Source organism: Emydura macquarii, unplaced genomic scaffold (assembly GCF_026122565.2).
Source record: "Emydura macquarii macquarii isolate MOO-44397 ecotype Brisbane River unplaced genomic scaffold, CSIRO-AGI_Emac_v2 contig_561, whole genome shotgun sequence".
In the NCBI taxonomy this organism is placed as follows: domain Eukaryota; kingdom Metazoa; phylum Chordata; order Testudines; family Chelidae; genus Emydura; species Emydura macquarii.
The window spans coordinates 15295876-15320759 of record NW_027130698.1 but is presented as its reverse complement, the minus strand read 5'-3'; the positions used below and the strand labels follow the sequence as shown (position 1 = coordinate 15320759).

The 24884-nt window shown below is 50.4% G+C and overlaps 1 protein-coding gene and 1 long non-coding RNA gene across 2 annotated transcripts in view; one reads left to right on the top strand and one right to left on the bottom strand.

The window, feature by feature from the left end:
- LOC137147819 (uncharacterized) overlaps positions 1 to 24884 on the top strand; it is a 79485-nt gene that overhangs the window by 5117 nt on the left and 49484 nt on the right. The gene's annotated exons all lie outside the window — the stretch shown is intronic.
- On the bottom strand, positions 1054 to 20560 carry CIBAR2 (CBY1 interacting BAR domain containing 2). Its single transcript, XM_067540207.1, has 9 exons — positions 20447 to 20560; positions 14098 to 14332; positions 13189 to 13257; positions 13001 to 13102; positions 11006 to 11011; positions 7193 to 7297; positions 6201 to 6314; positions 5064 to 5165; positions 1054 to 2716 (listed from the first exon to the last, which is right to left on the bottom strand). Exons 1-9 carry the CDS (start codon positions 20464 to 20466, stop codon positions 2612 to 2614), a joined length of 858 nt encoding a protein of 285 aa, XP_067396308.1. The 5' UTR covers positions 20467 to 20560; the 3' UTR covers positions 1054 to 2611.

Below are 24884 nucleotides of genomic sequence, written 5' to 3'. Positions count from 1 at the left end.
TCCAAGTTCTCTCATTTTGCAGTGTGGACACAGCTCAAGCTGCAAAGTCGAGTCGGAAGGTCTGCGTAGTGCAGTGTGGATGTGTTAGCACGGCTGTGAGATGCAGGTCCAGACTTACAATGCAGCCTGGACACTCAAGCACGAACTTGGAAACACTGAGCCCACCAGCCCAGGTCCCGCAGATCCAGGTTCATAATGCAGTGTAAACATACCCCTGGGAGCCCTTAATGCAGAACTGCACTGTCCTGGTGGAAGCCCCCAGGAGTCACAAATGAGAGGGCTACTGCGAGAGAGAGAATGGCCCAGTGGTTAGGGTACTAGCCTAGGACTTGGGGAACCTGGGCTTGAGTCTTTTCTTTGCCACAAACTTCCTATGTGACCTTGGGCAAGTCACTTAGGCTTTTTGTGCCTCAGTTCCTGATCTATACAATGGGTCAATAGTCCCGCCCTACCTCATAGGGGCGTCGTGGGGATAAATCCATGGAAGGTGGTGAGGTGCTCGGATACCACAGCAATGGGAGCCAGACACCGTAGGTGGAGATTGGGATGAGTTATCAAGGGAGCCCGGCGTAACGAGCACCTCGTAGAATGGCACCTGGGTGATTTTGGTGCCACTGAGGCACCTTGCGCCACCTGATTTCAGACCTTGGTCTGTGGCATTTGGCTGGACAGCTGGTGGCAGCATGACTGAGCTCCAGCCTGCGTTCATCGTGGTCTGGGCCCGTTCCGGCCAAATCCCTTGCTGGCTGTTCCATCCTCTTCCTCGGCCCTGGGCAGAGGCGGTGTGAGTTGCGGGTGTGCTCCTGGACCTGTTCCTGTACTAGCCTATGTAAACACCTGATTCCTATCGGCTGTACCAGTGGGTAAGCACAAAGGGGATTTAAACTGGAGTAATGTACAGGAGCTTGGTTCCATAGCGCGCGCCCCCTCCCCCCCTTCCCCCCCCCATTATGACACATGTCCCTCTGTTAGCAGAGACACACAGGTCGGCCTGTTACAGGACAATTGCCGATAACCCCCCCGTGTTTTATTACGATGTTTTAAAAAGCCAGAAAAGTTGCAAACTGAAAAGTGCGTCCAAATAAATTCGTAGCTCTTAGGGCCAGAAGGGACCATTAGATCATCTCTCTGACCTTCCGTGTAACGCAGGCCAGAGAACTACATCCAGCTGCTGCTATGTTGAGCCTAATAACTTGTGGCTGACGAAAGCCTCTCCCTCAGAAAAGCATCCAGGCTGTACGTGAGGATTCCAAGAGATGGAGAATCCATCCCTGCCCTGGAGAGTTTGTTCCGATGACTCATCAGCCTCACTGTTAAAAACGTGCCTTCTTTCTAATGAGAACTGTCTGGCTTCCGCTTGCCAGCCATGGGTCCTTGTGGTGGCTTTCCCCACTTCCTCATCTCTCTCAGTCTCCTGCACCAGCTCCTAGACTCTCCACCTCCTCAAATGGTGGTGGTTGATGTTATTAGGGATGCAACAGAGGGTTGATTTGGGGCAAACGGTAAAGAAGCGGCATGCATTTAATTGAATGTTAGTACAGCACCTAGGGTGGTAGAGATGATCGTCTCAGTCCAGTGGACAGAGGTCCCTGTCAGAAAAAACACCCCCAACACTCGGCAGTAATTGGCCCCCTAGCTAGCAATCTCTGGAGAGATGCCAAAGACTGGCCAGGCCATTGAGACAGGACTCTGAACTAGAAGGGCTGAAAATGCTAGTGGGCATGTGAGAAAAGCTTGCACTGATGCTGCCAGCGGCCTTCATTCTCCAGGGCCAGCAATCTGGTACCTTTCCAGCACTAAAATCAAGGAGGGCACCAAAAAAATGACTCTTTATTATAATCCCATGGAAATAGCCAGTTGCAGCAAAGAGCGAATGACTAACAACTGCATGGTAATGCGCACTGAGCTAAACACTGTTAGTAAATCAGGAGTAAAATTCAAGTGGTGGGGAAATGTTGTTGTTATATGTCTGACATGGCCTATATCCTACTGCGTCCTGCATGCTACTGGGTGTGCCCACTGGAAAGACTTGTAAAGAAGGTGCTGCACTTTAATTGGAAGGGAGCTGTGGATCTCATGAATCTCCTTGTAAGAGGTTCATACCTGCCTTTACAGTAGACAGATGAGGGTTTTGTTTTTTGGGAGATCCCACCCAGTTAGGGGAGGGGAGACACTCCTCCGAAGGATAGCTGTTCCTGTGGGAGTTGGGTACAAGTTTGCTTCCCATCAGCTTTTGTTTGTTCCTCAAACTCACTCGCTCAGTGCATGGTATACGAGTACAGGGACATGGCCCCTGAGATCTGTTGCTGGTTTGTAGCAACACAGAGTAATGCCACTCGCCCACCTGCCCCGCACGCTGTCCCAGGGGATGTTCAACTTGCAAATAAATGTTTTGGTTCCCTTCTAGTACTAAGAATTGGTCTCAGAATTGGAGCCACCTCAGTGCATGGGGACCATGCATTTACCTAGGACTAGGTTCTAAACTTCTGAAGAACCTCAGTGAGAGGTCATCCTCATGGAAAAGCTAAGGTTCAATAAAGAAAGATAGAGTGGAATTAAGAATAAATACATCCAGTTCTCATAAGCGTGGCGGGTGAGTCCCACTGTCCAATTACCGTCTGATCTGTGCGTGTTCTGGATCGCTGAAATCCTGCAACTCGTTCTCTTCGGAGTCGTCTTCGCTGTCCCTCTGCCTCTGTAGAGAGCTCCGAACGCTCTAGAAATGAAGCCGTAGAAAGCCATTATACAGCCTCCCATTCCGATTCTGATCTCTATGCTGCTATAAATTCCCTTTGAATTCCCTTACTCCAGAATTGCACTGTTGAGACTGAAATTTGGCTTTAAAGTGATCAATAAAAATCACTGTAGAGGGGACCCAAATCAAACCCCCAGATCTAAAACACCCTTCAGATTTTGGGGAAACTTAGATCTGAATCTGAACTTTGAAACTTGGGCCTACAATGCTATATTTATTTAGTTTCATGATTCAGCTACTATCTGTAGCTGACTTCTGAAGTGCTGTATAGTCCCTGGTAAACAAAAGCAAACCATGCTGGAACTCAAGCCGTGTAGGAACCTGCTTGTGTCTGTGGTGCTTAATAACTATCTCCCATTCAAGAAAGACTGTGATTTCATATATCATGAGTCACGACTGGGCCCATCTCTAATCAGAGCTAGAGCTGTGTCAAATGGGCTGGGCTTGGGTGAGCTTGGGCAAGTCTGGGGTTTAGATAGATAAAAGAACCGCCCAATTTTTCCACATCTCAATGTTCCCTGTGAAATTCTTAGTTGGTCATGGATTTGCTACAAGATATTTGATCAGCATGTAAATGTTAAATATTTGTTTACATTTCCTGGACCCTTTTGACTATATGAAGCTTCCTTGCCAGTCATATGCCAAGACACATGTCTTGATGCTTTTTAATAGCAGATGTTTTATATTTTGATAAACAAGGGAGGAGCTGTTTAATGTTCTTCCTCTTTATTTGTAACTTTCAAAATCAGTTCTAAAAAGAGCTTAATTTATGCCAGTTCCCCACATACTGTTGATCTGGGCTCCTAGCGCCACATACTACATAACTGGGTGCATAGTTGTTGTTAACCATGCTTATCGCAGTAGTGCCTAAGGACCAACCAAGAACGGGCTCCCATTGTGCTAGGTGCTGCACAAACACAGAACAGGAGGCATTCCCTGCCGAAAGAGCTGACAATCTAAAGAGACAAGACCGATGCAGGTTGGGTGAAGGGGTAGAACTCACAAGTATAGTGCAGTGTGATGACAAATGTCATGTTAATGCCATGATTTTGGGGGGGAGGAGGGAGTAGCAGGGAAGGGCTACTAGGATGATCAGTGGAATGGAGAACCTGCTTTATGAGAGGAGACTTAAGGAGCATGGTTTGCTTAGCCTAAGAAAACGAAAGCTCAGGAGACATATGATTGTTCTCTATAAATACATCAGAGGGACAAACACCAGGGAGGGAGAGGAGTTATTTGAGTTAAGGGCCAATCCTGGCACAACAACAAATGGATATAAACGGGCCATCAATAAATTGAGGTTTGGAATTAGACGCAGGTTTCTAGCCATCAGAGGGGTGAGGTTCTGGAACAGCCTTCCAAGGAGGTAGTGGGGACAAAAAGCCAACTTGTTTTAAGACTGAGCTTGATTAAGTTTATGATCTGAGGTTGCCTACAATGGCATATGGCCTATCCGTGATGGCCACTGCCAAATATCTCCAGCGGCTGGCGATGGGACACTAGATGGGGAAGGCTCTGAGATGCTGCAGAGAATTCTTTCCTAGGTGCCTGGCTGGTGCGTCTTGCCCCTATGCTCAGGGTCTAACTGACCGTCATATTTGGGGTCGGGAAGGAATTTTCCCCCGGGTCAGTTTGACAGAGATCCTGAGTTTTTTTGCCTTCCTCTGCAGCTTGGGGTCTGAGTCACTTGCTGGCTTGAACTAGAGGAAAGGATGGATTCTCTGTGACTTGAAGTCTTTAAACCAGGGACTCCGGTAACTCAGCCAGAGGTTCTGGGCCTGCCACTGGGTGACGTTCTGTGGCCTGCATTGTGCAGGAGGTCAAGCGAGCTGCTCATGATTGGTCCCTTCTGGGGTTAGTCTGTGACGGGGGTGGCCAAACGGTGGCTCATGAGCCACATGCAGCTCTTTCACAGTTAAAGTGCGGCTTGTGGAGCCCCCTATACCCTCACCCACATTCTCTGCCTACCAGACTGGGCAGGGGGCGGGGAGCTCGGCGCTTCTGCCATGCAGCAGGGCAGTGTGGCTAGAGGGTTCTGTCCAGCGGGGTGGGGGTTTCGGGGGGGGGGGGGCCAAGGGTCAGTAAGTTTGGCTAGCAGGGGATCTGCTAAATGGAAAGGAAAGGAAAGGGACAGGGGACATGGAAGGGAAGGAGTAGGGAGACAGGGCAGGGGAGAAGCGGGAAGCCTCCCCCCCCACCAGTGGTTTGAATTTACTTCCTTTGAGCACTGGGGGGGTGGGGCTTGGGCTTCAATCCAATGCCAAAATCTCACTAGGGCAGGAACAACGTGTGGCTGCATCTCTCTCACCTGGCTGCCTATGGACCACGGCAGGGTGGAGGAAGGGTTTGTGGCGCTCGCCGGCCTGGCATCGTAATTTCCAGAAGCAATGTGGATCTTGGCTCTGAAATCCTAGCAAGGCAACACACCAGTGGTTAGGGTTGATGCCAGCCAGAGCTGCGGAGAGCCTGGCACGTGGGCTGGTAGCGTGTGAGTAATACAGTGCAGCGAAGAAACACCATGGTGGAATGTGCAAGCCACTCAAAGCAGCCAGGCAAGGGAGTTGTGCGAACTCAGTTCCTGTGACCTCCCGAGCTGCTTGTCGGTATAAAAGAGCACATGGCTAAATCGGGAGCGAATACAAAGCAGCTGGGAGTGAGTTAGGGTTGAAGAATTCAGCTTGATTTAATCAAGTCAAAGGCATTGGTTTGCATAGGGGTGAGCACTGCAGTGAGTCTCTGAGCCCTTAAGGAGGTGCTGTGTGCTCTAACCTCCATTGCTGCCTGGGGTCAGACCATGACCCTGGTTCCTTCAGAGTGGCTTGTGTCCCAGGGTGGGCAGTTGTTGTGCCCGGAAATGCACTGCAGCTGCGTCTGTGCCTTGTGCCCTGCACACCTGCTCACAGGCTGGGCACAATCTGCCACTAAACAGCCCCTGTGTTAGTCAGGCCAGAAGTGTGAACGTGCTTGAGCAATGTACACACCCAGCTAGCGTTGCATTGGTTTAATCTTCTTGTGGAGGGATGGGCTTGATGAGGCTCTTTTATCTGAGATGATCCTGTGTGATGGGACAATTACAGGCATCACCTCAGAAATAAAAATTGCTCATTTAAAAACTAATCTCCTTCTAAAACAAGCCTATGAGTGGCATGCCGTGCTCAGAGTTAGGGGTGACGGGGGTTACATCTGATCCAGTGAATGTTGATCCAGTGGTCAAAGCCGGGGGCTGGGACTCCAGATTCCTGGGTTCTGTTCCACAGACTTGTCATCCAAGATCACACATCATGTCACCACTGCATGCCTCGGTTTCCCCATCTGTACCATGGGGATGGTGATACCTACTTCTAAGAGGTGTTAGGGGCCAATTGCTCTTGGCACCACGCTTGAAGCTCTGCCGATAGAGATGCACAAGTGTTTCAGTGGAACAGAGCGTTCCAAACCCGCCTACCTCCATATCTCTTTCGAAGTCGTAATTGTCCAGGTTCTGGAAAGCGCTGGAATAGACCTCGAGAGCCTTGGCATGGAAAGCCATCTCGATGGTGACAAAGTCCAAGAAAATCTTCTGCAAGAAAGGAATGTGGGGGTGGGGTGTTACGTAGCCCAGCCCCTTCCTGCTCCGAATGATCAGAACCCCTTGACAGACACGTCATGTACTGAAAGCTCTCGGTATCCAGCCCTCTTCCCCAGCATTCATGTCCCTTAACGGTGGCCCCTTTGGCCAGTTAAGGAATGGCATCTCTGGGCCCTGGAGGCAGTTCCATTTGCTCTGCCTTGACCATAAGGAGAGTGGCTGCAGTGAGAGACTGTGAAGGAAATTGGAAGGAAAATGAGGAACAAACCCCAGCTCCAAAGTGTGGTCTCTGTACAGGTGCAAAACTGCTCCTAAAAGACCACCTTCTCCAGATCAAATAGCCCTACACCAGCTGAGACCAGGAAGGGTTTCGGGATTTTTAAGACAAGAAGGGACTATTTTGATCGTCTAGTCCGACCTCCTGCATAACACAGAGCAGAGAACCTCAGCCAGAGATTCCCGCCCCAAAGCCAGAACTTCTGTTTGAACTAGAGCAGATCTTTCAGAAAAAAAATGTCCAATCTTGATTTAAAGGTTTCCAGGGATGGAGAATTTAGGTAACTTGCTCCAACGGCTAAAATTATCCTCACTGTTTAAAAAAAAAAAAAAAAAAAAAAAGTGCGACTTACTTCTAATCTGACGTTGCCTAACTTCGATTTGTGGCCACACGATCTTGCTGTGCCTTTGTCTGATTGCTAGAAGAGGGCGCTTTGCCCTCAGTCTGCAACCCATGGAGGTTCTAGAGCCCACGATTAAATCACCGCTGAGTCTTCTAGCTAAACAGATTTAGTCTTTCACTATAGGGCAGGTATCCCACACCTTGAATCATTCCTCTGGCTCTTCTCTGAACCCTTCACAGCACACTTTACCTGGATGTCTTTCAGTTTCTGTTTCTGGAACTCATCAATGGTTTCCTCCAGCTGCTGGGTGGTGCGGCTGGCATCTATTGAGGCTTTGTGCACGTTTGACTCAGCCTGAGGAAAATCCCAAAGGAGAAACAGCATCATACGGTGCCTACGCCAGCCCTTCAGAGCCTGAAGGTGTTAACCCAGTGGTTCCCAGCCTGTGACCCAGGGGGCCAAGAGTGGCCCGCAGCTCCCCTCCCGCTGGCTGCATAGGGAGCCGCTGCCTAAGGACCCAGGCGGAGGGTGCTGCTGCAGGGCTACAAGACTTGTGCAGGCTCTGTGCTGCAGCCCAAGGGGATGGGAGATCAGTGCTCCCCTCCCCCTGGCTGTAGCAGGGAGCATGGCAAAGCGCTCCTCCTGGGTCCCTAGGCGCTGGGTTCCTGCTGGAGCCAGAGGGAGGGGAGCACTGATCTCCGTCCCCCTGGCAGTGGCCGCAGAAGGGAGCCACTGTCTAGGGACCCAGGTGGAGCAGATGGGGCAACAGGACGTGTGCAGTTTCCCTGCTGCAGTCAGGAGGAGTGGAGATCCGTGAGGAGGGAGGCAGCCTCCTCGCTGAACTCCTTCTGTCTGGCTGCAGTGTGTGTGTGTGTGGGGGGGGGGGGGGGGGGGGGGGAGCTGCTAGTGGAGACTGGTGGCCCTTCACGGTTGTAAAAATGATATCTGCGGCCTGGAAACCAGGGTTCTGCTCCTTGCTCTGCCACAGACTTCCTGAGACCTTGGGCAAATCATCTATCTTCTCTGTGCCTCAGTTCCGCACCTGTGTAATAGGGATAATAGCCCTGCCCTGCCTTCACAGGGGGCTGTGAGCATGAAGACATTAAAGATTGTGACTTGCTCAGGTACTGTGGTAACGGGGAGCCTATAGATCCCATATAGGCCCGAAGTACTGCAGCCCAGGGACCAGCAATGAGACCCAGATGTGGTTACCATGCAAGCTTCCCGCCAGTCAAATCCATAAGCCTAGCTGGCCCGGTGTGGAGGTGGTTGGAGGAATGACGGTGTTCGGAAAGACCCTCACTGTAAACCAGCACGGGCATTAATGCTTGTGGAGCAATGCTAGGGCTTACAATGAGCAGCCTTAGAAAGGAAGCAGTTCATCTTCCTGCAGTGTAAATGCCTCAGTCCAATATAGTATTCAAGGGCCTGATCCTGTGTCCATCACAGAACCTAGTCTCCCCTGGGTCTGACGCCGGCCTGCATTGACTGAGCAGGGGTGCAGACCAGGGAACACTTCAGGTTACCAGCACAAAGCCAGTAGCATGATCAGGTAAATGGTTTCTTCTGAAACTCACCTAGAGTCTATCTCCTGGGCCTGCAGCCACTGTGGGGTGACTCTCTCTGACATGCGCGCTCCCACGCTTAGATCCCTGTTCGGTTTCACCCCGTGACGGCGATATACGATATACTTTTTAGCAGGTCTGACATTACCCAGCAGAGGGCAGTGGAGCATGCATGCTTCATGGGGGAACAGACCCATGGCGCCTTATTATGGCTGTAGTTTCATAAGCTTAAAGCCCTGTGAAAACCTTTGCGAGAGATCTAGGCCGAATTCATCCCTAGGGAACTCCAGTGAAACTGGCAGAGTGGCAGCAAGGATGCACTGCGCACTTTACCTTGAAGAAACACTTCAGCCTATATGGCAGGCACGCTCTGTATCTGTCCCCTCCCTGTGATTTTTATCAGCGGGGGCTTTCACTTGTACTGCTCATTCCCCATCCGCCTATGATTTCCCCCTAATTCTCTGTGTGGGACTTTGCAATCATTTCCATCTTCAGGTGGGGAACAAACAGGAGGGGCAGATAGTCCTAGCGCCTGAATTTTTAAAAAGCAGGGACCTGTTTTGGGTGTGCACTGGCCTCACACAGGCCCCCGAGTTGACACATTTGTACACGCACACGGACAGATAGGTGCCATGGGTGTGTGCGGACCCCAGTTCGTTCTTGCACACTCGTAAGCTGAGTAAGCCCCGAATTCTGCTTGTAAGCAACTGCCACCTGGCTTCATGCATGTCTCCTTAGTAAAAGTACATTAGGCTGCAGAAGTACAGTGCAGGGAACATTTGCTATTACAGGAGTAGGGTTGCTTCTAGCTAAAATATTTCTTAAAACTTCTTATGAGGTGCTACTGGGTCCTGAACTGATAATGGCAGTGGGTGGGGCAGAGCATCAGGAATCAGGTCTCCCAGTTGCTATTCCTAGGAGAGGTTATAGCTTCCCTTTGAATGCTGATCAAGCTGCTAAAGCTGGGGACTGAGAGTCAGGACTCCTGGGTTCTCTTCCTGGCTTTGCAACTGACTTGCTGCGAGATCTTGGTCAAGTCACTTCTCCCTTCTTTGTGCCTCAGTTTCCCTATTTTTTGTAAATGAGACTGGGGATAATGAGACTGACTTTCCTTTGTGAATTGCTTTGCGATCTACAGTGGAAAAGCCCTATGTAAGAACTAAGTGTTGTTGTAACTACCCAGGGGTGGTTACTCTAGGTGAGGGATTAATGTGGTTGGAGTGTGCAGAATATGCAATCAGAAGGATGTGGGAGGAGGGGGTCAGATGCATCACCATGGTGGCAGACCCCCTCAGGGAGCCCTAATACCATTTTTCCTTCCAGTACAAAGGGTTCTTGAGCTTGCAAGAAATCCCTCCTGCAGCTAGAGAGAGAGGAAAGGAGCAAATCCATCAGCACTAAATGTCATTACAGGAAAATGGATGAGACTTATGCCAGGGCTATTTCAGGTACTAAACACGATCTGGACCAGCAGAGCATGGAGCATCAGTGTGTTGATAAGAAAAGCAGCTGAGAGGTGAAAGAAAGCCTGCCTTGGGGGGGATCTTCGGTAGGGAAAAGGCAAAAGGGGTGGTGAGTAATGCAGGCAGGGAACCTTCTCTTTCCTCCAGGGGTTGGTGTATTTCCATGCTTTGTGAGCTAATTATTCCCAACCTGAGTGGGTGCTCAGTCATTCTTTTTTTCTCCTTTCAATACAAAACTGCAGGGCAAGCATCCACCCAGCCCTGGAAGGCGATACAGTAAAAGGTTAACCCTTTACGGTCAGGCTGCACAGCAACACTGAATAAACACAGGGCTAGTGTCTCTGCTGCGCGCCTGACCTCAGACCCGATTCTCATCCCCCGCAGGTGTATGTCAGGAGCCACTCCACTGACGTCAATGACACTGGTCTAAAATCAGTGTAAGTGACACATGAATCCCTAGACGCGCCAGCTGAAGTCAGGTGCCCTTGTGCTAGACTCTGCACGTACGTGTGGGAAGAGGAAAGGTGGTCGGAATATTGATGGAGCGGTTTTTTCCCATGGAAAATTTTGACTTTTCTTTTTATAAAAAGAAAAAAAAACCCTGAACATTTGCAACCAAAGCCAAAAAGGTTTTGATGGTTTTGACAAAAAGTCCACATTTCCTGCAGAAAGCAGACACTTCGCCAACAACTTTGTGTAGTCAAAAAACCCAATTTTCCATCAAAAAAACAATTTTGGCCAAGAATTTTTCACCAGTAGTAGAGTCTTTGCTCCAAGGGGCTTACAGTCTAGATCGACAATACTGCCAAAGGATGGGAGAAAAATCCTGATTCCAATCCCTGATGCTATTGGTAAAAATTGTCTCGAATGCACCAGCATTGGGTTGTGTTGTAAATTCCAATGTCCCACCCTGAGTCGAGTGTGTTTCTTTAACACTCACCTATGCTTTATCCTGACAATCTTTAACTGTCCACTGCTTGAAATTATACCTTGGGCAAGAGCTACATATTACATCTGGGGAAGTTTATGCTTACCTGGGTCTGAAAGCAATAGTCAAGGAACAATCCGACAAGAAGGGGCGAGTTTATAGATACACTGATCTTTGTGCCAGGTGTCTGTGACTAGCTGAACCCAGAAAGATGGAGCAGTTACTGTCAAACACTTATGGGCAGGAAGAAATCTTGTCTTCTTACACGGACTGTCCTGATTGCTTTTCTGAAAGAGGATTTTCACCCTCGGGGAAACATTACGACAATCCACCCTATAAAACATAGGTCAGAGCTTTGCCTGTGACGGTTGGAGTGGCTTTTAAATATTGCCCATTGGGCCAGTGAATCAGCCCAGAGGGAACACAATCCATTGCCATATGGGGAGTGATCTCAGCGAGGGGAAGTTACCTTGTCTAGCTGGCCACCTGTCTGTGCAAACAACCAGTTTGCAGGGGCTCTTGCACTTAATGCAGCTATAAAGCTGGTGGAAAAAACAGTAAAAATCATGACAATTATTTTGAAAATTTTACTGTTTTGTTTTTAAATGTCAATGGGGGAGGGTTGGCTTGGGTTTTTTGTGTTTTTTTTGGGGGGGGGGGGGTTGTTTTTTGTTTTGTGTTGTGTTTTTTTTTGAAACACTCAAACTCCCACCTACCTCCGCAGCAGGTGGAAAACCCACAAAGGTTCATGAAAAATAGAGTTGGAAATCTTCCAGGTCTTTCATTGAACATTTGACTTCTCCTCCTCCCCCAATAAAGTGGCATTGAAATTCAAAAAGTGTCAAGCCGCTCTGTGCGTGTGCAAAAGAGGAGTGCTTTTTGCACCTGGCCTCTTAGAAACAGGTGTGTGTGAGTCTCTGTGCTGCCCAGGGTAGGAAGCTGAGCTGGGAGGCTGTTCCCAATCAGCATGAATCTGCAAAAGACAGCAACATCCACTCTTTCTGGGGAAAGCCCATACTAGTCAACTGTCGCAATATTTTGTTTCCAAAAGAAGCTGAATGACCTTGCTCAGCAGCTGAGCTGTAGTACAAAGGTGTCAAACTACTTCTTTCCCCTTGAGGATCTTTGGGATTTTCAGCTGAGAACTACCTTCTTTGGAAAAGCTGTGGAAGGGATGGCTCGTTTAAGATATTTTTACCAGGCAGAGGGAAATCTCTTGAGCTGTGGAGATTATCTCTTTGGAAAGCTCTCCTACCTGGAAAGTCTATAATAACATGAGAGAGACAAGGTGGGTGAGGTCATCTCTTTTATTGCACCAACTTCTGTCGGTGGCGGGGACAAACCTTCAAGTTTACACAGAGCTGTTCTTCCGATCTGGGTTCCAAACTGACCTACTATGCATTTAGTTTAGACACTCTGGTTACCTTCTCCCACCTTGTCTTTCTCATATCCTGGGACTGACACGGCTAACCCAGCACTACAAACAATCTAAGCAGCTGGGTTGTTTTGCTTGGAGAGGGGAAGGAGGGAAAATTTCATAAAAGAACATTACCCTGATTCCCACTCACCCGTTATTCAGTGAGTGCTGAAGTTGAGACGTGCTTAGTACAGTTAGCAGCTGAGCCCCCAAAGATTTATGTGCAGAACGTGGGTCTGAGAAGGAATTTGAGATGCTTGGGATCAGCTTTGCATCAAAATGCAGCACGCCTGAAATCTCCCCTTTTACATTTGCAGTTGTATAAGGAAGTGGTTTGGGGGAGATGAGAAAAGTTGGCGGCTTGTCACCTGACCCTCAATCCCCTTGTACGCAGCTCGTTTATCTGAGCTCCAGCTGGTTCCCAGGGGAGCCTGTGGTTAGCTTGCAAATAGACTGGGTTTTCCCTTACTGGGGTGGGTGGTTTCCTGACACGGGGTCTCTTTCCAATCGATTCTGCTGGATCCCATGGCTCCGTGGAAGGTTTGGAAGAAATGCACTGAATCCCAACCCTCTGAGCCCTGGCTTCCTAGCTCTGTGACGCTGACCAGCCCAGCTACTGCTGCCTGGCCCGGTGCTAACTGCGCCTCTCCGGGAGCTGGGTTTGTGACATGGCGTAAAGGATACGATGGTTTGTCGGTCTGATGGTGACTTCTGCCGCAGCCTCTCCAGCTTCTCCAGTTGCTTTATCTCATTGTTTCGCACGCTGTTGAACCGCTTGATCTCTGCCTGGAAGATAAGAAGTGCATTTTTTCGATGCCTGGCATGCCCGGTAGCTACAGGCTACGATGGGGTCACCGCTCTACGGTGCTTACCCGTGTCCCCTTGAGCTGGACTCCGTACCGTTTCAGCGGCTCCACGACCTTCATTTCCAGTCTCTCCACCTGCAGGGGACATTCACACACACAGTACGGCAGGGATATAATGTACAAACCGGGCTGGCTGACCACTTTGCAGACGTGGTGGCCTTTAGCCACCGAGCAGCGGCCCTGCGCTTGCCCTCTGCTCTCTGATCAATCCTGACCTCAGTGCACCCAGACCATTCAGTCCTCGGTCCCTCTGTTGACATGCCAGCTACAGCAGCGACCTCAAAACAGGAACCGGCTGGGCAGCCATTAACATGTTTTGTGTAGGCCCCTGAACATCCGTCAGATGGCAACACTTCACGTGCCGCTGACCTGAGTTGAAGTCAAACCAGACGCCGGAGAGGAGAAAGGCCTTTAACCCACTGCCACTCCCCTAACACAAAAGGCACAAAAAGACATGGAAGAGGGTGCAAGGAAAAGGGCGCGCGCGCGCGTGTGTGTGTGTGTATCTTCCCCAAACAGACACCAAAGAATATCCCATAATCCCCTGCGAAGAAGAAACTCCTCTTCTTCTTCTGGGGGAGATCCAGAGCTTGTCAGCTTGGATAAGATACACCCCCTAAAGTTCTCCCTTCTTTGCTTGGTTCCTCCCTTCCGGGCTGGAAAGGAGCGGGAAGGCTGCACCGACAAACACCCACAGCCCCTGAATAAGGAAAGCAGCAATGAGCCAGGCCATCCTAGGGCAGGATGCTAGTTGCTAGCATAGTATGTGGACAGACAATTCAAATACTTGGTGTTTCTTGTATCGCTAACATACAGGTGCATTGCTCCCTCAACGGGCAGTCCCATGTCTCTGGTCAGAGCGTGCTTTCCTAGCTGTGATCACACTCCTGACTTGGTTGTGTGGTAGTCGCTTACCTCGGCCTGCCTATAGTCCTGCACTTTGGCCAGCTCCTCAGCAAAGTTCTTAATGGTGCTTCGCAGCTCAGGGTTCTCGGTATTGGCATAGTCAATGAGCTGCTTCACCAGGAGATCTGACTTGTCCCGCAGCTTAGCAGTCTTCCGGGTGTAGGCGGCCATCAGTGTGCAGAACTGGCCGAAATATTTCTCTGCATTGGCTACCGTGTTCTCCATGATCCTCACTTGGCTATCTCTAGGTAGGGGAGAGAAGAGCGGCACGCTGGGTTAGTTCACCATCAACGCTGGTCTGACCCCGCTGTGAGCCCAGAGTTTTGCAGGGCTTCTCTCTTTTGTGCACCAGAGCCCCACCTTTGTGTGTGTGGCGTGAGAAATTTGCATGCACAGATTGGACAACTGTGCATCTGACTGCTCCGTGCACACACACACATTGGGGTCTCGGGTGTCTATTGTGGGTCGACCGCAAAAAGAGCAACCCAAGTCAGAAATTCAATGGATCAGGCTGGTCCACACCCACAGAGAAGGGTTTGTTACTCAAAAGCCTGCTGTGACAGCTGTAAACTTTCAGTGTTGGGCCACTTGTCTAGGCTGCCTTCGAAACAGCTAGAACCATTTCCCAGCAGGAGGTCGCACTCGGGCCCACGTTTACACGACCTGATGAGGCGGGGTCAGACGCTATTGCTCAGACTGTCTTGCATCCAGACCCAAAAGCTCTCCCAGGCATTTTACAAGCGTTGGTTGCAAGAGTGGGTGGTAATGTTTAGGTTCAGTCCATAATGGTTCCTCCCAAGCGTGGATGGGAAGCCACAAGTATTCCAGCTGAGTCATCCATCCTGTCTCCCTAGCTCCATCCCACAATGCCTGCTCTTGCCTTGAAACTGATTCCCTTCCCCGCCACGCTGTTGCTCTCTCTGTGACAGTGCTGGGTCTTATGGGCTAGGCGATTGAGGGGTTCCAGCATGCACAGAGACAAGCATGGCTTCAATCAGTTCCCTAATGGGATATGTTACAGTCCAGCCTGTCTCCTATGTGGTCTCTGTCTACACGGCAGTACAAGCCCTGTGGCACAGTAGTGGCTGTCCCAGCTCAGCTGACTCAAGCTCACCGGGCTCCAGCTGCAGGACTATAAAACTGCCATGCAGACGCTGGAGGCCAGGCTCTGAGAGCCCAGGAAGGGGGAGGGTCTCAGACCCCAGGCTCCAGCCTGAGCATCTACGCTGCTGTTTTTAGCCCCGCAGCCCAAGTCAGCTGGGCCAGGCTCTGAGACTCGGTGCCGCGGTTTTATCGCTGTGTAGACGTCCCATCTGAGTACATCCCCCAGGTGTCCGGCTTCATGCCTTTATCTCTCCTGGAGCGGAATCGTGGGATTGTCCCGCTCTGAGACTGGGCTGTACCACCCTGTGGATCACTCATGCTTTGTCAAATGCACATCTTCCCTTTGGGAGTCTATGAGCCAGAGGTCTGTTCCTTCCTGTTCCCTCCTGTGATACTGGACCAGGACGGGCTGAGCCTGGCAGGCTGAAATAGCCCAGAATCAACCTTTGAGGACATGTTTAAATGTATCAGAATGGTCATTAGAGCCATTCATTGTAAATAGCCAAGACTTGGAGATAGATCTTGCATTGGTGAGCGTTTGGAAGTAAATCATGGCTATGTATATCTACGGCCTTGTTAGTGATCATTGAGGTAACCAAATAATTCCTGTCAGTCCCGATATTCGGTTAGTCAAAAAATCGAAGGCGGATATTAACATTTAGATGGAACTACAATGTAGTAAATACTATTGTTTTTATCTCTCTCTGAAATTTAAGTAGTAAATACCTGTGAATGGTTGGCAATCGTCAATTGTCTTATGATAATGTAGCTAGCTAGTTGTGGGGATAGAAAATAGAGGGTGTTCCTTCAAAGCTACAGGTAATTACCTATGATGCACTCAAGGATTACCTGCTGTGATATCTGCTGTCAAGTAAATATTGATAAGCCTGCACAGACGGAGCTATAAAAGACTCTAGGGTCCTGATCCTCTTTATCTCAAATCTGTCCAATCATTGTCAGGGAAAGTTTGGGTCACAAGATTGGGATCCCAGCACCAGCTTGGAATTGACCTGCTAATTCTCATGGAATAAATTATACAGACTCTGTATATGGACTATTTAGTTATCATTTCTTTGGACTGGATTTCTAACAAAGAAACTCTAAACAAGGGCTAATAATCCCCACACTGTTTGGGTAATTTCCAGAGACTTTGCAATTTAAGAACTTTGCAATTCAGTTGTCTCTATTTTGAAGTTGCTTATAAGCTTTTTTGCTCATCTGTACATATATGATCTTTTAACCAATACTCTTTCCTTTTTTTAATAGTTTAGTTAATATGCATTGGCTTTAAGCGTGTATTTGGGTGAGACCTGAACTATTCATTGACCTTTTTGGTAATGTGTCCGGTCTTTTGGGATTGGTGGAACTTTTTTTACGTATGATGGATAAAGATTTTCAGTAATCCTTATCATATTTGACTTGGCTGTCTGGGTGCTAGTCAAAAAGTGGGGTGGTTTTAAGGAGACTGTGGCTTTTTGTTTTCTGAATAACCAGTGAGGTGATTGGAAGCTGTTTGTTGCTGACTTGGAATATCTTATTTAAGAAAAACCATGTGTATTTAGGGGTCTGCCTGCCCCATTCTTTGCAATTTTGCCCTGTTTAAGCTATCTCAGCATGGCTCCCTCTAGTGGCCAATGTCACACCTCACTTAGGGGATATGCTTTCACCCAGGTCTCCCTGTTTGCTGGTACAATTTGTACCCACCCAAAAATCTGGGGGTGCCAATTTTGCAGATTTTTCACCATGAGCACTGGGCTGACTTGCTAGCAGGATCAGTAGCCTCACTGGTGCTGATACTTGCACCTGCAATTTAAAAATGCACCCAGGAAAGGGAGGTTGGGTGGCTGAAGAATTGCCTCTTGATGTGGTCTGGCCTCTAGGTGTCTGATATTCCCTTTGGGTAGCTGAGCCCCACACTGGGCTGCTGGCTGGACTCCTCTGGCGTGTATGTGATCTGCATAGGACAGCAACTGAGACTCGAACCCAGGCCCTCATGGTCAATACAGCAGCAATTCTTCTAGGTTAGCTAAAAACCTCTTGGGCCATTTGGAGCTGTGCTAAACTCAGCTCAGCTCACAGTCATTCTCGACACATCTCCCAGCTGCATTGCCCTGCGTGTTACTGGTGGGCTTAAGCCGATTATTGAATGCTCCTTTCATAAACTTAAAATCCGCGTCAGTTCATCCCATCCAGAAACCCAAATCCCCAAGCTATCAATGTAAGACCTTCCTAAATTCTTTTAAGAGCAGTATTAACGGAAAGATACAGCTGCGGTCTGTCTACATGTCGAGTTCTCCCAGCAGCTCTGCCAAGAGTTTTGCAGCTGTGCATCACCTAATAAAGCCTGCTGGTCTCTCTCTCTCTGGCTCCATCATGCAAACTTGACTCATTGCCACAAAAGAGTAGGGGGCCTTAAATTTCTCAAGTCTCAAAGCTGTAGTTAACTGCCTTCCCCGATCTCATTTTGCAAATAAATCATTTGCAAACAGCGCTGGCTCTCCAGACTGTTCGCTGTTTTAGGCGACGTGGGACTACACCCACCCCTCCCAGGCTTGCTGCAATGAATAAAGGCACTAAATGTTTTCACTGTCCCTAGATTTTTCCGACTCTTCTGTATGGTGTAGCCAGTCATGTTTGCAGCACAATTTTATTGCATTCAGTTCTGGGCACCTCCTTACAGGAAAAGAGTGACCAACAGGAGGGAGTTCAATGACACAACAAGTAAAATGAACAGGGGCTGGAGGGACTGGTTTAGGAGCTTAAAGGTGCATATCTTGGCTGAGAAGGAGAGCTGCAACAACCTACAATGGAGCAGAATTATTTAGTGTAATACATGGAGGCTCTCCGAATCCAAAGTGATGGCGGCCCCTCTAAAAACCGAACGATAATGGAATCAAGTTGGAGAAATGTAGGCTGAATATCTGGAAATATTTCCTGAAAGTGAGATACATGCCCAAGGTGCAGTGGTCTAACTGGTGTAAAGAAATTCCACAAACCACCATTTGAAAGCAAGATGGCCTCCGGGATCCATCCCCTCTGTCCCTGTCTGCCAGTCTCCACTAGAGCCTGCTGAAAAATGGGAATGAATTTTGTGGGAGAGTTGGAAACATTTTCTTGCTTTTTGTTTTTCTAAATTTCCTGGGACAGCGTTTCAGGTTTTTCAACAAAAGTGAAAACCAAAAATTATTCAGTCCTTGCAAACCAATTTTAGTGGTGTGTGTTTTGGCTTTTTTTGTTTTTGTTTTTAAAAGCCCTTTGTTCACGTTTTTCACTTTTCCAAAAACCTGAAAATATTTCCTGAGAGGTTTTCGGTTTCTGGTGGTTGTCCAGAACTGGAATATTTTGACCAACGTGGAAATATTTGGTTTCCATTTCTCATCCAAAACGCGGCGTGACGACGAAAACGTGGATGAGTGCAAGGGACGGGCCATCGCCTGGGAGCTGCTGCTGGATGGGCGTCCAGCCTTGGAACGTGGTCCTTTTGCGCTAGGAAAAAGGGACGGGTCCCTTGCAGTGAAGCCCTAACCGGGTGAGGCCCTCCGCATAAACCTGAGAGCTGTGTGCTTTGAGGACACAGTGATAGGCGGAGCACCTTGCAGCCTGGCCTGATCTCTGCCTGCATCACATGGGGCGCACCGCTCTGACAGGTCTGGCAGCAGAATGATAGGGAAGGGAGGAGGAGGCACCTCTGCCAAATCCTCTCGCTTTGGCAGTAGTGCTGGAGGGGGAAGGAAGTTACAGCCAGACTCCTCCTGCCTCCAGCAGCCTAGGAATCTCGAGGGACCCACCCAGTGTTTTCTCTTCTCTTGCTGGAGGCCCTGCGAATAGACTGGATCTTGGCTCTGGTGTTGCTGTCAGACATATGGCTCCAATACAGTTCGGTGTATGTTTGTTATCATAGTCGAACAGCTCCAGCAGATGCAGAGTTTCCAGAAGTTGCTGCTTTGCCACGGTCCTTAAAGTTTGGGTACAAATAAAGGGTGTTTCTCTTCCATCCCTGATCCTTATTAGGGAGACGACAACAGGAAAAGGTTCTTCTCCTGGCTCTGCAGCCTTAGGTGACAGCCCTTCACCAAAGCTGTGTCTCCATTGCCCTCCCCCTCCCCCCGGTGAGCTTGATGCAAATGCTCAGGGCCGCGTTTTCAGACCTCCGGCTTCTCTCGTTAGCACGCCGTCACGCGCGTGTAGATGAAAACGACGCTAACTGAAGGAGCGTGTGTCTCGTTTATCCTTTGTATGTGCTAGTGACCGTGAAAATTACGTGTTGCGGGGCTGAGTGCATGCAAAGTGGTGCAGAGACACTCTGAGGCCCTTGTCCCATCGATCGGCTCAAGGACCCCAGAACACACGCAACATTTCCAGTGACAGGTCTATTGGCTAATTGGTGGCTATAGGCCGCTCCTGACCCAGGAGCCTTGTAGGTTGTGAATGTTCATTTCCCAGGGTTCCCTGAAAGTCCTAGATACCGACAGCTGTGCTAAAATATCCCCCTTCCACAGGTCCTTGCCACGCACACCTCCCACCACCGTCACCTGTGCATACGGCTCTCTCTGCACTGCAGGCGGAGGTGTGACTGCAGCTGGAGTGATGGACCTGGGCTAGCGTCAGCCTAGATGGCTTGTAGACCAAAGCCGTGAAGCTGTGGCCACGCACGGTCCAGGGCGGTCGGGCTGGGTGAGTGATTACCCTTGGTTCCAGAAGGGCTTGTCCGGCCTATGCGAAAGCCCCGGTGCCTGAGCTACGTCCACATGGCCTGCCGTCACACCCGGTGATTACAATGCAGACGGATTCCTCAGGCTGTAGTTAAATGAATGACCACCTCCCGCCAGGTTCTCTTCAATCTCTAGGCTCTTCCCTCCCACTGTTGGGGCGGGCCCCAGAATCTCGGAGGGGAGTGCATGCCTTCTTGGCACCGATCTCTTGTTGTTCATGCCCCTCACTGAGCATTTGCCTTCCTGCGGGGGCATTTCAGAAACGTGGGTGCACTGCATCTCGTGCCTGCCCCGTGACGCCAGGTCAGGATCATCGCCCCTTTGTACCTCTTTTACAGAGGGGAGAACGGGGACAGAGTCCAGTGACTTGACGCAGGTGGATGAGACCCTGGCCCCCCTCCCTCCCTGCAACACCTCTGCGTGTCTCTTAGGGGAGCCTCCCACAGCTCACCGCAACCTTCTCCCCCGGCAGACTCAGTAGAAGGGGGACACGGGAAAGGACCCACCCCAGCAGCTGGACCGTGGGCCCCCCCCCCCCTTACCTGGAGAGGACGATGTTCATGGCTGGGGGAATGAGCCCGCCTTTATAGCACGGAGCGGTCACGCTAGTTTTGGCTGCAGAGGGACCGACAAAAAGCACAGCTGCTCCTGACCCGGCTCAGATGGCGCACCCAGCCTGCTGGCATAGCAACACTACCAACAGAGCCCGGGGTTGTGGGTGGAGCCCTGGCTTTGGTTTCCCCGGGGAACTGGGCTGTTCCATCTCCCTGCCCAGCCTACAGCTGCTTCCTCTTAAAATCGGTCCATATTCATGGGTGGATCTCCCCCACCTGCTTCCTAGGACCAGCTTTGCCCCTCCCCTCGCACACAGATGCCATCCTTCCTCGGCTGGCTAGCAGGCCAGGTGCCGGCTAGCAGAAGGTGGCCAGCGGGAAGCTCAGTGGGGGGCAATCCTGGCAGTTTGGGTCTGCCTGGATTTTAAGTCTGTACAGGAGGGGCGATGCAGGTGTCACAGATGCTCTATCGCTCCCATCAGTGCCAGGCTCGGCACTCGTACTTGTGCAGCTGCACGCTTCCAGCCTCTCACCCGTGGCCCGGAGGAGTCCCCCACAACCTCTGGGTTTGTTTTTTTTTTCCCCCTTGACTTGAACTCTCTGCATCAGGCTGAGCCTTCTCCCAACACACGCTGCTCCCTCTGGAGCCCCGAACACCTCCGGGGCAGGATGCGACATAAAGGTTTCCCTCAGTGACCCCAAATTTTGGAGGTGCCCCTGCTGCAGCTCTCCCAACCCCAACAGGTCTGGGGAAAGCAGGAGATAAACTTGATCCTTTATGATTAATAATTATGTGTATTACCCACAATGCCCCCAGTGAGCAGCTCTGCTAGTGCGACCAGATAGCAAGTGTGAAAAAATCACGATGTGCTTTAATTTCGGGGGGAGGGGGGAAGGGAGGGGTCTCTAGTTGCTTATGTAAGACAAAGGCCCTAATATCAGGATGTCTGGTCCCCCTATTGTCTGTGGAGCACAGTCCCTGCCCCTAGGGAAATGCAGGCTCAGGGCTAGTCTACACTTAAAACCTACAGCTGTGCTACTGTAAACGCGCTTGTGTAGCTGCGTTCTATCGACAGGAGAGAGCTCTCCCGCTGACCGAATAAAACCACCTAAAAGAGCGTCTCCTGCTGTCATAGCACTGTCCGCACAAGTGCGTATGCCGACAACATTTATGTTACACGGGGGGGGACGTGTTTTCACACCCCTGAGTGACAAAAGTTTTCCTGGCGTAAGTGCCAGTGTCGACAAGGCCAAAGAGCTGAGTTCCTCCACAACTAGACACCTGGACTGAAGGGTGGACGGAAAACTGTCTTGGCCCTGCGCCACCAAAATACATTCCCTTTTGCTGCCCTCAGTAAGGCAGAGGTGACACACAGCCTCTTCTCTCGGGGCTCCTTGCAAGCTTCTGCCACCTTAAGATACGTTGAAACCCAGTCGTGACACAGAGGCAAAATATCAGCCCCTGGCAGTTGTACAGTTGACCCAAAAGCAAAAGTAGGCACCAGGGATCCAGGGTTTTGGATGTGAAACGCCATCCTCCCACCTTCCCTTGTGCACCTTATTTCCAGTCTGAATTTGTCTAGTTTCGACACACAGCCATTGGTTCTCGGTCGGCTTTTGACTTCAGAGCCCTCTACTTTCACAAATCCTCTGCCTGAGTAGCCACCTGTTTTGGGTGCCGGGCTGCCCCCCCAATATAGGCGCAACATCACCAGCAGGATCTTCTCGTGGGCCTCGCCGCGCTAGGGGACGTGCAGGCTGCAGCTAAGAGGATAAAAGATCTTATCTTTCCATGACTCTGTCCAAAGTTTAAAGGTCAGCCTGAAAACTTTTCTGTATGTTACCACCTGGCCTGCACTGCCTGCTTCATATGCTCTGGGGTCTAGCTCACTGGCTGGCAGAGGATTAAGTCTAATCTAAATTCAATATCTTCTGCAGAGAGAGATTAAAGAATGGACTCTTCCCCCCGGCCACATGGAGTGACTCACATACCATAAGCTAAAGCCCTCTGTAAGACTGTAAGGTGAGCTGTAGCTTCCTGCTGTCCCTGCTTGTCCCTCTATTAGGGACCGAGTCTGATTTAGTAGCCAGAGGCTCAGGGAAGAACGATACTCTTGTGGGTAAAGTGCAGGATGAATTCTCAGCCCCCTGCTCTGAAGGAGGCCAGACTGGATCATCACGATGGTCCCTTCTGGCCTTAACACCTGTGCCTGGGAGTGAGTGGAACTGGGTTCTGTTCCAGCCTCCTCTGTGACTTTGGACAAGGGGATTCAGTGGCTCTCTGCCTCGTTTTCCCTTTCTGTAAAATGGGGATAATGCTTCCCTCTCTCGCAGGCTGTTGTTTGCAAAGGGAGGTCTTTGGCTAGGAGGCATTAGAGAAGGGCAAACTATTGGTATTACCAGCAAAGCGCAAGGGGCCTGGCTAGCGACTGAACGCTGGCCCAGCTCGGTCTGTTACCAAACTCCTCTGACTGTTATGGGGCAAATTCTGGTTGGCACTTGGCAATGGATCTTTCCAAGCAGATACACAAACAGCAGTGCTGACTGCTCGTGCTCAGCGGGTGAGGCGACTTGTGCTGGCTGTGAGGCCATATTCTGGGCCCCCCGAGGGAACTAGGGGGTGATTTCCCCTTCTACCATGGCCTGGCGGGGGCACGTCACAAGCTTCCCTCCTCCTTCATCTCACAGGAGACCTCCCGTCAGTGCTTCCTCACTGTGCAAACCCCTTCCTCAGTCCTGGGTACATTGCCTACCTTTCCCCCAACGACCCCCACCCCAGCAGCTGACGCAGCACAGTGCTTGGAACTGGGGAGAGGGGCACGATGGCTCTTCGGAGGGGTCCAAGAAATGGTTCTGGGGGAGGGTCCCCCAGATCAGTGGTTTTCAACCAGGGTACATGAACCCCTGGGGGTACACAGAGGTCTTCCAGGGGGTGCATCAACTCATCTAGATATTTGCCTAGTTTTTACAAAAGGCTACATAAAAGGCCCTGGCGAAGTCAGGACAAACTCGAATTCCATCCCGACGATGACGCGTTGATGCTGCTGTACATGCTGTGCACTGAAATGTCAGCCCAAGAGTTATTTTCCAATCCATTCATTTGATCATTCCTAGGGTAAAAACGAGCACGTCAGCAATTTGTCATTTTTAGCACGCTGGGACGCTTTGGTATTTCGAGGTCTGATTTTTTGTCAGCAAGTGGTTTGTAAGTGAGGTGAAACTTGGGGTACACCAGAGGAATCAGGCTCCTGAAAGAGGGCCCGTAGTCTGGAGAAGCACTGCCCCAGCTTCCCTGGAACTGACTTGAGTGCTTATAAGACTATAGTTGGGTTTTTTTTTGTTTTTGTTTTTAACGAGCTCCTTAACAAGAGCTCACTTTGATGATCTCCAGCCACAACGACATCGAAGGGCAGATTGGGTCTCAGGCGCTGAAGGTGACTGGCTCGGTGCTCCTCTTGGAAGCACGCCTACCCCTCCCATGAAAATCGAGGGCAGCTCTGCTTCCAATCCTGGCCTATAACTCTGCTCCAGCAGCAGGTCAGATTCATCCCTGCTGGGGCTTTGCTGACTGGTGCACGGCCGGCCTGAGAGTGCGCCCCCATGGCTGTGTCCAGCTACGTAGCAGTCTTGGCAAAGGGGTTCGAAAGGAGTTCAAGCATGAGGCTGGCAAGGCAGGCATAAGCTCTCATGGCCCCTCAGGGCCGGGGGACTCCATGCCGTCTTCGCTCTGTTTCAGAGGCTGAGCGGAAAAAAAGCCCTTCCATAGCTGCGGCCCCTCAGAGAGGAAAGGAGGGGGTGGTGCCAGACCAGTGGTTTCCAATCTGTGGTCCGCCGGCTACGGCTGAGATTTCCAAAAGGGGCTGCATCTCCATTTTTTAGGGGTTCGCAAATGAAAAAAAGGTTGAAAACTGCTGTGCTAGAGGCACTGGCCAGTGACTCAGAAGACCTGTATCCAATCCCCAGCTCTGCCACAGACTCTCTGTGTGACCTTGGGCATGACAGTCCTCCCTGGCTGCCTTGTCCATTTAGACAGCATGCTTTGGGGGGACAGGAAATGTCTCTCACCATGCATCCGTGCAGGGCCCTGTGCGATGGGGCCATGATGTCAATTGTGCATTCAGAGTTTCTGTCCCTGGTGAAGGATCTTGCCCCTCTGGGAATTATTTCTCCCGGTCAGTAATGACGTTTGTTGGGGAGGGTAGTTTTAATGGAGACGATCCATCTGGGCCTGCAGGGGGTGTAAGCAATCTGCAACCAGGGAGATTTTTTTTTTAGTGCTGTAGTTGCATTCTGTTTGGAATAATTTGCAAAGCCAGATGAGTCCCTGGCAAAGGCAAACGCTCCTGCAGATGTAGCACTTCGCCAGCACCTGGCAGGAGTCGGAGCTACCTGAACACGCACGGCCTGTCACCCAACGCAGCCCTCC